Here is an 18,352-nt window from a genome sequence, read left to right as displayed (position 1 = left end):
GGTAAATAATAACCGCGATGAAATCGTTTCGTTCTTGGATTCAAAGGCTATGAGATGTGACGGCTCTGGGGGTCCCCAGCCAGATACGGGGGAAGGTCAAAGAGCCCTTCTGGGGTCCCAAAACTAAACAGTTCAGGAAGGACAAGTCCAGCAAGCAGCACTGCTCTCATTTTGTTTACAGCGTATTCATCAGAATGGACCTATTAAGCTCATTAAGGGCAGGGAACGTGTCTGCTAATTGTTATATCGGACTCTCCCAATCGCTTAGAACGGTGCTCTGCACATAGTAAGCCCTCAATAAATACCACTGATTAAGGATGAGGTTGATTTTGCCCGGCGGTCACGGCTGGCTACTGAAAGGTCTTTTTTTTTAATATTTGTCAAGCGCTTACTTTGTGCCAGGCACCGTACTAAGCGCTGGGGTAGATACAACTAATCAGGTTGGACACAGTCCACGTCCCGCAGTGGCTCGCAGTCTTAATCCCCATTTTACAGACGAAGCGGCTGAGGCCCAGGGACGGGGAGTGACTTGCCCGAGGTCACGCAGCAGACAAGTGGCGGAGCCCGGATTAGAACCCAGGTCCCCCGTACTGCCAGGCCCGTGCTCTTTCCGTTAGGCCACGCTGCTTCCCCCGAGCCAGGCTGCCGGGTGTCTGTTCTGAGGGGTATATAATAATAATAATAACGATGATGGTATTTGTTAAGCGCTTACTACGTACCAAGCACTGTTCTAAGCGCTGTATGGTTATGTATGGGTATGGTTATTAGATAACCATAATTCTAATGCCCAAAGAATGCTTTCAAAATGTCACCAGGAGGATAATAGTCGTCATCCAGGTGCACGGCAGATTAGGGAGACGCCAGCCGTCCTCTCTATAAGCGTGGGCTTTGCCAGCTCACGGCAAATCTCCATCCGGGCCGTCCGTTCAAAGGGTTTCTTTGCGGAATAGGGCATCTCCAGCCGTAAAATGGTACGTTAACGGGCAGGCCAACTCTAATTGTGAATTTGAGGTTGAAATGGGGCTGCGGGGGTGGGCAGAATTAGAGCGGAGACTGGGATAGGGCCTGCTTCGAAGAGGCAACAGGCCAGAAAGCCACCAGGCTGGCTCTTTTCGGCCCCGGGGGGAGGGAGGCTGGGTGTCCAGCTCAAAAAACTGCAAGGAACCTCGCTTCCATCGCCCCTGACGAGTTGGCATCCAGGGGATGAATCTAGAAAATACGGACGGAAGAGGACTCATGCCTGTAGCATCATGTGACCACTTAAAATTTAAAAGCTCACGACAAAAAACAGTAACAGCTTGTTTTAATTGCCCATGCATTCCACTTTTAACAATATGAACTAAAGAAGTTTGAGGCATGCATTAGAGTCGCTTCTTTTCATCGGACACAAATAAAGTTTAGCTATATTTATTTAAAAATGGGGAAATGTGCTCCCACCTACCCTCTCCTCTCCTGCCCCCTACTTCATCTCTTTGTTGGAAATACCGCATTCGATTTTCTCAACCTTCATCTGGAAAACGCACCCACATACTGGCCGAACTCCAACCTCATCGCAAATAACTCGGTTTTGGAAATTTTACCGCTCTGAAAGCCATAACTCGATACTTTAAAATACCCCTTCGGAACACCTGGCCCGCTTGGCGAACTCATCGGGAGCTCAAACTGCCCAGAAAATACCCCGGACCAGAGGTCAAACTGGAAGAAGATAATTAGGCTGATTCCGGAGCGGCAAATTTGGGACCAGCCGCTCTAGCCACAGTTTCTGAAAAGACAACTCCTCAAATTTAAGCAGTAAACGAACAAAGCAGGAGGGTTGAGGAGTAAATAAAAACAAGGGAAAGGTACAATTTCAGATGCAGTGGCTTTGACAGTATTCTGCCACAGCAGCGGTTCCTGAATTATACGACATCACCCTAGATTGCTTTGCTGATCTGCCCAGAGGAGCTTCTGAATCTGTACACAACAAGTCAAATAATTGTGGTATCGGGATAAGTGCTTACTATATGCCAAGCACTGTATTAGGCGCTGGGGCAGATATGAGATAATCAGCTCCCCCGTGGGGCTCACGGTCTCAACAGGAAGGAGAACCGGTATCCAATCCCCATTTTGCAGATGAGGGAAATGAGGCACAGAGAAGTTAAGTGACTTGCCCAAGATCACCCAGCAGGCGAGTGGCAAAGCCGGGATTAGAACCCAGGACCAGGAACGCACGCGCCAAATAAAAAATATTCATGCGCTTTTCTAGCTCGGAAAAATAAACAGCTGTTTTGTGCTGTAGGGCTGCACGCAGTCCTAAATATAAACCGTGTCAACAGGATCGTTTTTCAATTATATAGAAAATATACACTATTAGAGTTAGGTCAAAGGCAGACTGCAGATAATATTCCAATATAGGGCGGTAATCGCCTTTCTTTTTGCTCTTAGGGAAAATCATATTCCCTTATCCCCGAAGATAGACCAAAAGCATCGGCTTCCTCAAAATTTCAAATACATTTGATTTTGGAGGGAAACGCAACCAAAAAAGGAGTAAAAATGTACTTGCCATATAGGGAGAGGGGGCATTATCGTCGGAAACGCTGTAGAAGGACACTTCGACGGGAAGTGTCATATGAGTGGGGCAGAAAACTCCACTCGCCCCCACCTCGGCTGTAAAACCATCGACAATGCCTAAAGGATCTAAACGATAGTTCAAGACAGACTCCTGCGAGATTAAAACAAAAAAAAAAAGGGCATCAAGTCAAGATTACTTTATCCACTTACAATGATGATACCTGTTTCTTCTTCATATAAAACAAAAACATATGGAGTACATGGTATAATACAACTTTGTACAGTGTCGCGAAATGCCACTTTTTACAGCTACTTGGCCAAAGGTAATAATTTGAAAAAATAGGTTATTGTATTTTTAAAATATACAATGAGAATTTCTATTCTCATTACTCTCTGAACTTGAAACATATATCTGCCGTAACTGAATAATTATGCTATCTCCCTTCTTGTGCATTTGTAGTGAGTGAATTTATAATTTGAGTCAGCCATAATGTGGGCAGCTTTATTATAAATTCCCGAGTTCTAACAAGTGTACTGCTCTTGAAACATTGCCATACACACGGATATCATGTCTGCAGGGAAGACAAACTACTCTATCGATCTGTGCCTAATTTTACCATTTCTAAGGTTGACTTAAGAACTGCACAAATGAATGACTATGGATAAGACCACTGATCTCGACTTTCCTTCTGACCTAATTAGGAATTTTAATTCAAGTCCTCCAGGGTACAATCCCAAATAGAACACAGTAGACTTGTCACTTATCCTGTGATCTACAGAGTAATGCTGATTATATTTTAAAAAGAGAGTTATACAAATGAAGCATGAGAGATCTCACTCTTGTTGCTTGCTGAAAACTTATGACCGAAAATGAATTCCATGCCGAGGCCAACGTTAGTATGGTGCTGCCGTATTCAGTCAATCGTATTTATGGAGTGCTTATTTTGTGCACAGCACTGTACTGAGCGCTTGGTGCAATATAACAGACACATTCCCTGCCCACAACGAGCTTACAGTCTACAGGTCAACCTCCCCTAGGGCTTCCTGACTTCTCCCCATGACTCAGTCATGATTTTCTGTGCTCATTTCTCTCACCCTCGACCATATCTGTCCCTTCTCAAGGCTCGCTAACCCATTCTTCTAGGCCCATTGCCACTATTACCTTACGCTAACGGTCCCAAAAGCACAGTGTCTGAGAAATAACTTTGGAGGAACCTGAGAAACATTGACAGGTGGCAAATTAGTTACACGAGATGCCTTTTTCAGCAGAATGCAAGATCTTTTCTCTGGAAAGAGTGACGAAAGCTCGCGGGTCCTCCAACAAATCATTGCTGGGGTGATCTGATCACCTACAAGGTGCTCTTGGAAATGGATGAAATAGATGGGATAAAATCCAGTGATATGGAAGTTTGAGGGGTAATCTCTCAGATCAGGGTTGGACTGGGGAAACAACAGCCTGGACAAAAATATGGCCAAGGCTCCCGCATCTCTTCTACCAAAACAGAGAACCAATTCCAAGGAGCATCCCCTGGAGGAGGAGGGCAGGGGGCTACTAGCCAGACGCCTCCTTTCTCTCTAAGCATTCCCAACCCTGCGTGGGCTGTTTTCTGCTTCCCAAATCATGCTCTCCCATCTACCGCTTCAGCACTTATGAATTCCCAACTCATTACATAGCGCTTCTGCCCTTTGGAACATGAAGATGTATGTACTCTACTACTCAAACACATACCTAGCGCTCCATTATCTCTTTCTTCCTCTCTGTCATTAATTTTGTGGCTACTGGGCAGCTCCTTGAAGGCAGACAGTGTGGGTTCTCTCAAGTGCTTAGTACAATACTCTGTACACAGTGTTGGATAAATACGATCAATGGATTGATTAATTTTTAAATTGGTATGATATATTCATGAGATCTACTTGTCGTCGACCAACTCCAACCTCCAAGCTACTGGGAGGGGTATCCTGGGATAAAATATTCTCTAATTCCTGTCCCAAGGGCCTGGGAAGAGGGTCGGCCTGCTGTTCCGCAATTAGCGGGAATAATAAATACGACTCATTTATGAAGCAGCGTGGCTCAGCGGAAAGAGCCCGGGTTTGGGAGTCAAGAGGATGTGGGTTCGAATCCTGCCTCCGCCGCTTGCCGTGTGACCTTGGGCAAGCCGCTTAACTTCTCTGTGCGTCAGTTACCTCATCTGGAAAATGGGGATTAAGAGTGTGAGCCCCACGTGGGACAACTTGATCACCTTCTATCTACTCCAGCTCTTAAAAAAGTGCTTGGCACACAGTAAATGTTTAACAAATACCATAATTATTATTAGTATTATAGCTGTATTTTTGCTGGTGAATGAAACAACTGCTGGGTATAATTTGTTTAACATTTCAGTTTCTCTGAAGTGCTCTGAGGTCCCATAGAATGAAAGGCCTGCTATAAACTCCAGGAACTGTTAGGAGCTCGCTCCTTTTACCTTTGAAAATGTTAAATCAACCAATGATTTTTACTGAGTGCTTACTATATGCAGAGCACTGTGCCCAGCGCTTGGGAGAGTAGTATATATAGTTGGTAGACATTACGGTACTTCAGATTTTCCTAAAAACATGAATGAATAACAATCCACCAAGACCCATGCATTTAAAAGCATCCTAATTCTAATCTTAAGCCTCATATTATCTGGGCCAGGGAAAGCAGGAAAATGTAGTAAAGAAGGAGATAAAAATTCAGTGATTTTGTGTCCCCTGGACTGGTTTAGCCTAGGACAGCTGACCCAAGGAAAGTGGAGAGCAAGGGGGCTAGTAAATTGTGAGGCCAGGACTTTACCAGAATTCTTTTTTTTGTCCTATCGTGCAGGACAGAGCAAACAGTATGATGGCAATACTCACGAGGGAATGTACTTTTCATAATGCTAATACCAGGATCCTAAGAGAAACGGCAGGTATTGAAAATGGAAGCCACAGCAAATCGCATTTTGTGTCCAATTTAACCACATACGTGGCATAGCGTCAAAATTCAAATGTGAATTGTGAACCAGCCCCACAAAGCAACGATACAGAAATCCCAAAATAATATACGAATCGGGAAAAAACAAATGCTACAGCTCTGGAAATGTGCACCGTACCTCAAAATTTCCTAGAAGACTAAGACTTGTTACAGGTGGAGCACTAGAGCTCAGGCATGGTTTTCCGTGGCTGTCTGAGTCACCTTCTATATTCGCACACGGCTGTGGACTAGGAAAAGAAAAGAGTTAATCCAAAGTTAATTAAAAAGTTGATTAAAAAGTTAATCCAAGTGGCAGATTATTCCAGCTAGCTGTTCATTATTTCTGTCTAGTAGTTGAACAGAAGATCATTATCCAAATTTTAAAATCATTTTTAAGAAATTGCACCACACGATTTCAAGTACGTCGGATGACTTTTCAACGGTATCGGAAAACATAACGCACTTCATTATTTCCCACACAAACGTACAAGGTCCAATTAGTTCTATATGTCTTTGGCACCAAGCAAGTACACACTGGACTCTCCCAAGTATAAATCCTAGTACGGCAAAGCTTCCCTCTGTAGACAATGACAACGTCAGGACCCCCATCTTTTGAAAGAGGAGGCAAGAACTGACCATTTTGGTCTCAAATGCTGCTCAAGCGGCTTCGATATTCTGGGAAAGACCATCTCTCACTCTTTCTTAAGGCCACATGTCTTTAGTTCATGTCAAAAAAATAAATCGACGGTTACAGAGACCATTCAACGGCCATGCCACCCTCTACGTTCCCGATCTCGGAAGCCCAGCAGGGTCGGGCCTGGTTAGTACTTGGGTGGGCGACCGCCCGGGAATACCGGGTGCTGTAGGCTTTTGAGAAGCAGCACGGCTTAGTGGAAAGAGCCCGGGCTTGGGAGTCGGAGGTCGTGGGTTCTAATCCCGGGCTCCACCACTTGTCAGCTGGGTGACTTTGGGTAAGTCACTTTTCTGAGCTTCAGTCACTTCATCTGTAAAATGGGGATTAAGACCGTGAGCCCCACGTGGGACAACCTGATTACCTTGTATCTACCCCAGTGCTTAGAGCAGCGCTTGGCACATAGTAAGCACTTAACAAATACCATTATTATTATTATTAAAGCTATGTACCACAACAATTTCATAGGTTACGAAAAAAGGTATTTGGAATAATAAAGGGATCATATGAATGTTGGATGCCATTACAATCACATGAACTTAAAATTTATGGTATCAAATGTTTGAAGCGTTTTTTTTTTTAATAAAACAAATGGCAGGTTTCTGGACAGAAACACCACACTGTCAAAAGTTTCTAGTTCACCTCCATCAAACAGGAACTCAGATTTCGGCAGCAGTAGTCTCTGTAAGTCTGAAAAAAACCCTTTATAAGCCTCTCGGAGACCTTGAAAATCGGTTTGAGCGTGGGTCTAGATGTTACATGAACCCCAAATCGCTAATCTTAAATACGAAAAAACTACAATTCTCGTCTCGATTACGAAATAGGTTGACAAGGCATTTCAGAATACATTTGAAAGACTGAGCCTATGACAGACTACTTCAAAAATGTTAATGTTAATGTTTAACATATGTTAAATAATGTCTTAGTCAACACTCTCAAACAGGTAGCACATTTAAGGAGGTGTGCAACTGAAGTACCCAGGTATATTCTGAGAATGTTTGAAAGCCACTGTTTAAAGATATGAGAAGCACCACAGAATTTAAGCAATTTAAAACAGAAGTACTCCCTGACCGGCAAAATTACCGATTGAATAATATTTCGTGAAAGAATATCATCAATCAGATTCTCACTTCCCTCTGCCCTTAATGGAACGGTTCCATGCACAGAAGAGCTTAGCGGGTGTTTGGAGCAAGGTTGGAATCTGTCATCATCATCAATCGTATTTATTGAGCACTTACTGTGTGCAGAGCACTGTACTAAGCGCTTGGGAAGTACAAGTTGGCAACATATAGAGACAGTCCCTACCCAACAGTGGGCTCACAGTCTAAAATCTGTTAATGTGCAAGAAGGGTATCTGTCAAATTTCTGGTAAATACCAAAATTATTACCTTCTGGAAGATAAGTTTTTCAACTGTAACAATGATGAATCCAGATCAAAGCAACCGGATGGCATTTTTCTCTGAGGAACCTTGGAACAAAAAGTCATTTATGACATTAAAAAATAGCAAAAATCAATAAAAGCTAAAACTTGAGATATATATGCATATAGGACTTTCATCTGAAGTTCTAAATTAAAACATATTCAATATGTTTTCCCTCTCCATATTTTATGAACATTAAGACGTTTTAATGCCAAATACAAGGATAATAATCAGAATTGTACTATGCTCTCCCATGCACTTAGCATGGTGCTGTGCACACCGTAAATGCTCGATAAATTCCATTGAGGATGAAAAGATATTTTAAGGTGCTGGAAAAACCGAGACAAACACTGAACATGGAAAGAAAATTTTGCTCTCACTTCATACCCTCCTTACTGTTAGCAATTTTACACTCACATCCTCTTGGCACATTTTATGTTTATAGACAAACTCATATATATATATTTATCCACTCTATAATTTGAGTATGTCTTCCTATCTGTATTTTATCTTATGTCTATCTTCCTCCTTAGACTGTAAACTCCCTCAAGGCAGGGATCGGGACTTTTACCTCTACTGTACTTTCTCAAAAGTTTAGTTCAGTGCTCTGCACCGACTCAATAAATACTACTGATGGATTGAGGCAAGTAATGTCAAGTCCCAGCTTTCCCTGGCAAAACAAATCAAATCAAATGATGTGCTCCCATTTCAAATGAAGAGTAAGAACAGGTTTTAAAGAGTTCTGCAGCTTTTTGAGGCTTTCCACTGTGACAGGGAAGGAGAAAGGAGAAAGGCAGAACTGAGGTCTGGGAAGCAGGCTGGCCTAGTGGAACGAGCCCGGGCCTGGGAGCCTAAAGGACCTGGGTTCTAATCCTGGCTCTGCCACTTGTCTGCGGTGTGACCTTGGTTAAGTCCCTTCACTCTTCTGGGTCTCGGTTACCTCATCCGTAAAATGAGGAATAATACGGTGAAACCTATGTGGGACGTGCACTGTGTCCAACTTGATTAGCTTGTACCTACCCCAGTGCTTAGCACAGTGCCTGCCGCTTAGTAAGTGCTCAACAAATTCCAAAACAAAACAAAAAAAACCTTAAATTAAGAACTCAGAACCACATTCCTCCAAGGGTAACCACGTTGGGGAAACCTTGACCAGTCTCTGATTGATTTTGAAAACATTATATGAACGCATAATCAATCAACAATCAATCAATCGTATTTATTGAGCGTTTACTGTGTGCAGAGCACTGTACTAAGCGCTTGGGAAGTACAGTATGTACTGAGCACTTACTATGTGCAGAGCAGTGTACTAAGTGCTTAGGAGAGGACAATACAACAGAATTAGCAAACACATTCCCTGCCTATAATGAGCTTACATTCTTGCCAGGAACTGCAACTGTGGGGTAAAATAATTTTAATTATGGTGTACAAGAATACGCATATATTTCAGGTGCTGATGCTGAACCATGGATAATAATAATAATGATGGCATTTGTTAAGCGCTTACTATGTGCAGAGCACTGTTCTAAGCGCTGGGGAGGATACAAGGTGATCAGGTTGTCCCACGTGGGGCTCACAGTCTTAATCTGTGGCTCAGTAGAAAGAGCCCGGGTTTTGGAGTCAGAGGGCATGGGTTCAAATCCCGACTCCGCCAACTGTCAGCTGTGTGACTTTGGGCAAGTCACTTAACTTCTCTGGGCCTTAGTTCCCTCATCTGTAAAATAGGGATTAAGACTGTGAACCCCCCGTGGGACAACCTGATCACCTTGTACCCTCCCCAGTGCTTAGAACAGTGCTTTGCACATAGAAAGTGCTTAATAAATGCCATCATTATTATTATGATGATTAGTCCCCATTTTACAGATGAGGGAACTGAGGCCCAGAGAACTTAAGTGACTTGCCCAAAGTCACACAGCTTCTCATAAGTCATATCAGTCATATCATCACACTAAAGTGCTGAGAAATTTTCCAATTATCTACAGTAGTACAAGACTCTTTTTGCCTATTTATTTATTTGTTCTTTTACTCAACAGTGGCTGAAAGGTTTTCTGTGTTCAGTCTTTGAAATAATTCATATGTGTTCATTTCTACATTTGCAAACGCACATAACCTAACTAGCAATTTAGGTGGAATTTTACTAAGGCCTGTGATCTGATGTCTAATTTGCGATTTCTATCAGTTTGGGATAATATATAATGAGGCCTTTCACCTCTAAATACACTTGAGCTGATTATAAAAATTGCAAACTTACATACTTTCTAGAATGGAATAATCCTTAACATTGGAAATGTTCAACCTTAACTGACTACAAAAGATTGTAAAAAACAGATTATAGTAATCTTTGCTAATGGACACAGCATGTCTCCTCATTCAGCTATGGCTGGTACTTACTTTGTTACTCCTTTATTTTTACTGTGGACAAGTTATTATTTAAAAATACTTAAAGCTAGTTGACCTATCTCCAGAAAACAGGTTAAAAGTCAACAGAACTTACAGGACTTGAGAGTAGAGGCAATCCAGTTCGAGGATGGAAGGCCTTGGTTGAGGTCCCATCCAAGGAACGAAAATTGTGTTTCCGCCACACACTTGAATGCTTCAACGGTATTGTTCTCTGCCAGAAAAAAATTCTACTTTTAAATAGAAACACTTCACGTGATCCTTCAATCAAATCAATCGACCGTATTTATTGAGCATTAACTGTGTGCAGAGCACTGTACTATGTGCGTGGGAGAGTAAAATATAACAGAGTTAGTAGACATGTTCCCTGTCCACAACGATCTTATGGTCTAGAGACAGGCATTAATATAAATATTAATATAAATAAATTATGGATACGGACATAGATGCCCTGGGGCTGATGGAGGGGTAAATAACGCGTGCAAATTCAAGGGACAAGGTGACACCGAAGGGAGTGGGAGAAGAGGAAATGAGGGCTTAGTCGGGGAAGGTCTCGGAGGAGATGTGATTTTAATAAGATTTTGAAGGTGAGAGTGGCGGCCTGTTGGATATGAAGAGGGAGGGCATAATAGGTCTGAGGCAGGACGTGGGCAAGAGGCTGGCATCAAAATACAGGCGAGGTACAGTGAGTAGGCTGGCATTAGAGGAGTGAAATGTGTGAGCTGGGTTGTAGGAGGGGGGAATGGGGTTGAGTTCCTCCAAACCGATGGTAAGGAGCGTCTATTTGATATGGAGGTGGATAGGCACCCACGAGAGGTTACTTGCGGAGTGGGAAACCTGGACAGAATGGTTTTGTAGAAAAATAATTAAAATGATGGATTTGTTAAGCGCTTACTACATGCCAAGCACTGTTCTAAGCGCTGGGGTAGATACAAGGTAATCGGGTTGTCCCACGTGAGGCTCACGGTCTTCCTCCCCATTTTACAGATGAGGGAACTGTGGCGCAGAGAAGTGAAGGGACTTGCCCAAGGTCACACAACAGATAAATGGCAGAGCCGGGATCAGAACCCACGTCTTCTGACTCCCAAGCCCGGGCTTTTTCCAGTAAGCCACGCTGCTTCCCGTAATAATCCAGGCAGCGGAATAAAGGATGAACTGGAGTGGGGAGAGATAGGAGGCAGGGAGGCTGATACGGTAATCAAGGAGGGATAGGAGAGGTGTTTGGATGAACACGCTAGCAGTTTGGGTTTTAGCAATGTTGTGAAGGTTGAACAGATAGGATTTGGTGACAGATTGAGTGTGTGGTTTGAACGAGAGGGATCACTCAAAGATAATGCCAAGGTTAGTGGGCTTTTGAGGCAGGGTAGATGGTGGTGCTGTCTACAGTGATGGGATAGTCAGGGGAAGGACAGGGTTTGGGTGACAAGATGAGGACTTCTGTTTTGGACGTGTGAAGTTTGAGCCGACAAGCAGGACATCCAAGTAGAGATGTCCCGAAGGCAGGAGGGAATGTGAGACTGCGGAGAGGGAGAAAGACGAGGCTGGAGATACAGATTGGGGAATAGTTCGCGTAGAGATGGCAGTTGAAGCCGTAAGGGCAAATACGTCCTCCAAGGGAATGGGTGTGGATGGAGAACAGAAGACCCAGAAATGAGTCTGGAGGGATTCTCACAGTTAAGGGGCGGGAGACAGGGGAAGAACCCGTAAAAGAGACTGAGAGGCCAGAGAGATTGGAGGAGAACCACAGAAGACAGTGTCGGTGAAGCCAAGGGTGGATCATGTGTTCAGGAAAACGGGGTGTTGGACGGTGTTGAAGGCAGTTGAGGAGGATTAAGATGGAGTAGAGGCTGTTGGATTTGGCGAGAAGGAGAGCATCGGTGCCCCTGAGAGGGGGGTTTCTGTGGAGCGACAGGGGCAGAAGTCAGACTGGAGTGGGTCAAGAAGAGAATTGGAGAGAAGAAGTGGAGGCAGCGGCGGAAGACAACTCGCTCAGGGAGTTTGGAAAGGAATGGCAGGAGGGAGATGCCAGGTGATACTTTCAAGGAGCCGCGGGGTCAAGGGAACGTTTTTTTCGGATAGCCGAGACAAGAGAATTGGAGGAGAAGAAGTGGAGGCAGCAGCGGCAGACAACTCGCTCAGGGAGTTTGGAAAGGAATGGTAGGAGGGAGATGCGGTGATACTTTCAAGGAGCCGTGGGGTCAAGGGGATGTTTTTTTAGGATAGCCGAGACATGAGCATGTTTGAAAGCAATGCCTTCAGATCCTTAGTGCTAAAATGCCCGAGTTTCCACATTCCTTCCTTATTCAGAGCTGAAAAATATTTTCCTATTCTTTACTACCCAAAGATAAAACCAATCCATTCAGAAACAGCGATTTTTAAAGAAACATACTAAATATATTTCTAAATCTCCTGAAGCATTGCCAGTGAAAAATGACACTGCGGACACCACAAATGACTAACATCTTATTTTCCACTAGGTATTTAGTTGACTGATTTATGAAAATACAAGGTTTGACAGTAATAATAATAATGGCATTTATTAAGCGCTTACTATGTGCAAAGCACGGTTCTAAGCGCTGGGGAGTTAGAAGGTGATCAGGTTGGCCCATGGGGGGCTCACAGTCTCAATCCCCATTTTACTGATGAGGTAACTGAGGCACAGAGAAGTTCAGTGACTTGCCCAAAGTCACACAGCTGACAACTGGCGGAGCCGGGATTTGAACCGGTGACCTCTGACTCCAAAGCCCGGGCTCTTTCCACTGAGCCACGCTGCTTCCTAATGCAGCAACACTGCGTCTTCTTTGACATGTTACATCCTGAGCATAGGTTTTAGAGAGTTGTTACTGCAGCACATAATTATAAGGAAATCAGAAATGTCCATGCCCTAAAACATAAAGCATCCTAAAAACAGGGCTCGCTTTTGAGGTGTTCGGAGGAGAAGAAGACATCAACCAGAGCTGGGTGTTGACACTTCTGCAGATTGATGGGCCGTACCGTGATCGGGAGTGAGAGGACGAGAGATTCTCCTCTCCCACCCCTTGCTTCTTGCCAGCTATCAGTCCTGAATCAGGGAACGAGGGCGGAGGAAGAGTGTAGTGGGGAAGAATGTTCACTCCCAGCCCTGAAATTCACCAGCAAAGGTAGCACTGGTATTTTGGGAGCAGCTATTCCAGCTCCCAATTCCCTCCCCATGTCCATGCTTCCCCTCCTTGAGACTTCTGGCACCGAATTTAGACAGCCCAAGCACCTCCCTAAAAATAGCACTGGGTGGGCCGTGAACGATGGAGGGGATCTAACGGAGTTGCTCCTCTCCCTCTTCCTTTCGTGGTCGAAAGCCAGGAATGGCCCAGGGAAAGAAAGGGGACATCTAAATTAGGGGTGCAATAGCCGGGAAGCTGCGAGTGCCCGCAGCCCGGAGTATGGACCTGACTTGAGTGGGACAAAAAGCAAAATGTTCCTTCAAGGGGGACAGTTCACACCCAGAGATGAAAGTGAGAACGGAGACACAGGCTAATGGTGGGAACAATCCAAAAACGCACACGGAAGAACTCTGGTCCACCACTAAAACCCAGACCAGGCACCAGCGACCTATATGGGGTTATCCCATAGAAAGGTTTTTAAAGAAAGGTTACCAGAAGTCTCAGTTTCAAAAACTGATCAGAGAGCTCCACCGTGCTTTTTTTCCCCCCACCCAGAGATCATCCTACTTAGGATGAAAGCAATATAAATGTTTTCTGCTATCTCCACTTAGAAGGAAATCTGGGCTTAATCTAACAGGATGCAATCAATTCTCAAATAGCCCTGGTTTTAGATGAAAGACAGGAACAGCATGGATACCAGAAGTCCAGATAATGAAAAAGATTAAGTTATAACCCAAAGTGTCAACATCCTTTCCATTAAAAATCTCTTAGTGTATGGAGGAATTTGTGGGTCACCTCTTCTCCCCGCTTCTGGAGGAGCTGCTGATGAACACTGAAAAGTCTAAAGGCAGGCAGGAGAGAACAAGTAGAGGGCTTGGATAATCCATCAGCTGGGAAATTATTATGACGATGCCACCTTACTAAGCGCTTGCTGTGTGTGAAGGACTGTTCAAAGCACTGGAAGGGGGGACGTGCAAATTAATCAGATTGGACACAGTCCCTGTCCCACATGAGGCTCACAGTCTGATTTGTGGAATAGTGAAGGGGTAGCTGTAAGCACTTTACATAGAACAAAGGTCCCTGGTCACTGCACTTATAAATGCAGGTAATCCTTCAAATGTCTTGACTCGACAGACGCACAAACCAGAAAACAAGACACTCCCTTGGGATTCACGTCTGGAATAGAAACGAGTATCAAGTTCTTTCCCACCACAGCTAGGCACGCCTAAGTAGCAGAAACAAGGGAGGAACATTGCCATCTAGAAGGTATGCTCGTTGCGGGCAGGGAGCGTGTTGCATAGCACTCTCCCAAGTGCTCGGAACAGTGGTTAGGCACTCAATAAGTACCACTGGTGGTGATGCTGATACCGAAGCGTATATGGCCTACAACAGAGTTCAGAGCCAAAATGAGAGAGAGAAGGCTCAGAGAAGACCGTAACACTCAACTGGAAGGATGGGCGGCCACTTCAGAGGAACCAAGCAAACCTGAAATCCAGTTGCTACTTACCAGGATGTCCGTGTTTTTTAGGCGCTCGCACTTTGCCAGACGATCCTCTAAAGGCTTTCTCTGACCACAGTTTTGACATTCTCGATCGGTCGGGGCTTTGTTCTCATCATGCTCGGTTTCTAACTTGTCTGGCTTATTTTTGCATTTCGAGCTGTCACTGTCTTTATTTGCGTAATTTTCTATCCTAACAAGTTGGCCGTTCTGCTCCAATGGTTTTGGTTTCTTGGAGTCTTTATTTAAGCACTTAAGCTCCCGTTTCGGCAAAGGGTCAGATATCTGCGTGCCAGCAGCTTTCTTTGAACCTTCAAGTTTATTTGAGCTCTCTAGATGGAGATTAGTCAGAGACTCCAGATTCCTATTCTCGGTTTCGACTGTTCTCTCCCTAAGTTTACGTGTGCAAATCTGCTCATCAAAGCTGTTGCAAATCGAATGCTGCTTAGCAAGTCCATTACTGACGTCCTGGCCTACAAGTGCGCAACCAGGAAGGGTTGCTTCCAATCTGTCCGGCGACTCCGATTTGTTTTCTCCGCTACGAGATGTATTAGAGCAAGTCAGTAGTGGGGAAGCTTTACTCGGAGTCTGCTGAAATGTGCTTTGGACAACTTCGCTGGCTTTTGCTAAATGAAGATTTCTCCTCGCCTGTGGTTTTGGAGAGGACTTCAATCCGCCGTTACACTTTAAAGAACCGAGAGGGTCCTCAGGAACCGTCCTGTTTTTCGTTTCGCTGTTGTTTTCGGTAAACTCCGAGTTGGCGTCCTGGCTCTTCTTCCCCAGGTTTTCGCCTTCGTACGAACCCCGAAAAACTTTCGAGCGAAGAGGACCAGAGTCGTGCCCGTTGAAGGGCCGCCCGGTGATGTGCGATGCAGATGGGTCACAATGAATCAGGTGCTGCGCGATCCGGGCAATTACTTCTTGCCGCTCCTGAAGCAAAGAGCCGATGAGAGGGTTAGTCTCGGCGGCTGACTGATGAGGAGGCCGGCCACTGGAGACGGAGGTGTTGATCGGTGGCCCGGAGGGTCGTGGTCTGGCCTTTGCCGCACTGGTGTCTTCGGAGGAAGCGAACTCTGGGCCGACCGAAGGAACCGGAGGGTTCTCCTTGCTCCTCTTCAGTAAGTTCTCGTTTTCGTATGAACTCCGGAAGATTTTCGCGTGGACCGCGCCGGAGTCCTGCCCTCCGAACGAACTGCCCGGAACATGAGTTGGGTCGCAATGAATCAGGTGCTGTGCAATCCTAGCAATAACATCCTGGCGCTCCTGGAGGAGAGAGCCTATTAAGGGGTTAGCCTCTCCCCTGGGCGGCCGGGAAGCGTGGCTACTGGGACCACGGGGATCCACCAGCGAAAACGATTTCAACGTTCGCACGGACGCGTCGGGTGGCTTCGCGTCTCCGCTGGCGCTGAAGCAGTGAAGCCTGGGCGGTGAGGACCCAAAGTCAGATCCGTGGCCAGAAGCTGGATAAAGTTTGAAATTCTTGATAGTTGTGGTAAATTCCGGGGTTAGGGGTTTCCTGGCGTGCAACAGGCCTTCGGGTACTACGGTCCAACTCTGCTTGCTCCACAGACGCTGGGGGCTGGGGGAGCTGCACTGCTCTACTTCATTGGAATCACAGTGTTGAAGAGTCTGATAGTCGCGCTCTTGAATCCCCTTTTCGTAAAAGCCCAGGTTGGTGTGAATACTACAGTTCAAAACTGGGTAGTTAGATTGTCGGGGCAGGGACTGGACGCTGACTTTCAAGGCCACGTTGTGAGAGACGTTGGGAACGGGAAACACATGCTCGGTTGGAGTCTGGGAAAAATGCCACTGCAGGTCCACGTCGGCAGCACTGACCCTGCGACGAGAAACACCACGCACGGTCAGCCTTTGGGTTGGCATTAGAGGCTCGTGTTATTTTTGTACCAGCCTGACAATCAAATCAGTCGATCGGTGGTGCTTACTGAGCGCTTTCTGTAGGTAGAGACCGTTTGGGAGGGTCCAATATGACAGAGTGGGTAGACACGATCTCTGCCCACGAATGCCTGTTCACTTGTTTAAGATGACTGTCTCCCCCCTTCTAGACCGTCAGCCCGGGGTGGGCAGGGATTCCTCTCTCTATTGCCGAACTGTACTTTCCACATAGTATTTGGCACATTGTAAGCGCTTAACGAATACCATCATTATTATTGGCACAGTGCTCCGCACACAGTAAGCGCTCAGTAAATACGACGATGAATGAATGAATTCTGTGAGTTTATGAAACACAGACTCACAGTACCCAAACTGTGAGGGGCATTTCAAGGAAGGGAGTGGTCCCATTTGCTACACTCAGACAAGTCTCTCCCAACTTTAGCGCTCGGTACAGTGCTTTGCACACAGTAAGCGCTCAGAGAAGCAGCGTGGAAAGAGCCCGGGCTTTGGAGTCAGAGGTCACGGGTTCAGATCAAGTCTTTTAGACTGTGAGCCCACTGTTGGGTAGGGACTGTCTCTATATGTTGCTAATTTGTACTTCCCAAGCGCTTAGTACAGTGCTCTGCACACAGTAAGAGCTCAATAAATACGATTGACGATGACGATGATCCCGGCTCCGCCAACTGTCAGCTGTGTGACTTTGGGCAAGTCACTTCACTTCTCTGGGCCTCAGCTACCTCATCTGTAAAATGGGGATTAAGGCTGTGAGCCCCCGCCCGGGACAACCTCACCTTGTAACCTCTCCAGCCCTTAGAACAGTGCTTTGCACATAGTAAGCACTTAATAAATGCCATCATCATTATTATTAACAAATCCGACTGAATGAATGCAGCTTTAAAGGGATTTTATATGTGAGGAAAGGATTGGGACGAACCACAAACCTGCCGCTTAGCCTTTCGCTTCGGCGGGAGCCGCATACGTCTGTTTTATTGTTATAGTGTACTCTCCCGAGCGCTTAGTACAGCGCTCAGCACGCAGTAAGAACTCACTGAATACGACTGACTGGTAAAAATAAAGCAACCGCATTTTCTGGGGCTAAAAGGGAGTCAGGCAGGCCAGACTTCCGGAGACTGGGGACAACGGGCTGAGTGCGCAGGGAATCAAGAGGGAGACGGAGAGAAAGTGAGGGAGTCGGAGGCCCGCACGCACACGCGTGTACACACAGGGACAACACACACACACATCGACAAACCCTCACCACCACAAACATCCTTGGCAAAGAGAGAAACGGCAAGCTGGCCTCCCCACGTTTCCCCCGGGCCGGCCCGCGAGAAGCCATTAAGGGCCAGTGGCAGTGTGCGGCTTTATCGACTGCTGTCTCTTTCCTTATCTGCTCTAGCTGCTGCTGTTCACTCATCCAGTTCATTCCGTCGTATTTATTGAGCGCTTTCTGTGTGCCGAGCACTGTACTAAGCGCTTGGAAAGTACAATTCGGCAACAGATACGGACAATCCCGACCCAGCAACCCTGTTTCTACTGAAATAGGAACTTTGGCAAGTCCGGCCGAAAGGCCGTTGGACGGTGGGGATGGGAAGGGGTCGGCAGAGGAGGGGCAAAATGTGTACCGTCCCTCCTAATGTGGGCTGTCTGGTCATGTTGGCCATAAGCGCTTAGTACAGTGTTCTGCACACAGTAAGCGCTCAATAACTACGACTGAATGAATGAATGAATAAGCTCGTTGTGGGCAGGGATTGTGTTTGATGCGTACTCTTCCAAGCGCTTCCAAGACTGTGA

General features: G+C 45.7%; 1 protein-coding gene, 1 long non-coding RNA gene and 1 pseudogene across 4 annotated transcripts in view; 2 read left to right on the top strand and 1 right to left on the bottom strand.

Annotated features, from left to right (window-relative positions):
* Positions 1-5,667, top strand: part of LOC119931721 — a 56,433-nt gene extending 50,766 nt beyond the window's left edge. The window contains exon 3 of the long non-coding RNA XR_005452151.1: positions 5,393-5,667. This is a non-coding gene — a long non-coding RNA (uncharacterized LOC119931721). The remainder of the gene's footprint in view (positions 1-5,392) is intronic.
* FAM214A (family with sequence similarity 214 member A) overlaps positions 1-18,352 on the bottom strand; it is a 97,546-nt gene that overhangs the window by 9,554 nt on the left and 69,640 nt on the right. For all 3 annotated transcript variants that reach the window (XR_005452150.1, XM_038750590.1, XM_038750591.1), the window contains 5 exons: positions 14,675-16,502; positions 10,125-10,241; positions 7,601-7,680; positions 5,661-5,769; positions 2,543-2,701 (listed from right to left, as the gene is read on the bottom strand). Coding sequence is in view for 2 of the 3 variants with exons in the window: in XM_038750590.1 (XP_038606518.1) it covers positions 2,543-2,701; positions 5,661-5,769; positions 7,601-7,680; positions 10,125-10,241; positions 14,675-16,502 (2,293 nt within the window). In the remaining variant the exon portion in view is untranslated. The remainder of the gene's footprint in view (positions 1-2,542; positions 2,702-5,660; positions 5,770-7,600; positions 7,681-10,124; positions 10,242-14,674; positions 16,503-18,352) is intronic.
* LOC119931949 lies at positions 6,282-6,390 on the top strand (annotated as a pseudogene).

The sequence above is a fragment of the Tachyglossus aculeatus genome, chromosome 8 (genome assembly GCF_015852505.1).
Source record: "Tachyglossus aculeatus isolate mTacAcu1 chromosome 8, mTacAcu1.pri, whole genome shotgun sequence".
NCBI lineage: Eukaryota > Metazoa > Chordata > Mammalia > Monotremata > Tachyglossidae > Tachyglossus > Tachyglossus aculeatus.
Note: the sequence above shows the minus strand (reverse complement) of the source record. Positions and strands in the feature narration are given on the sequence as shown.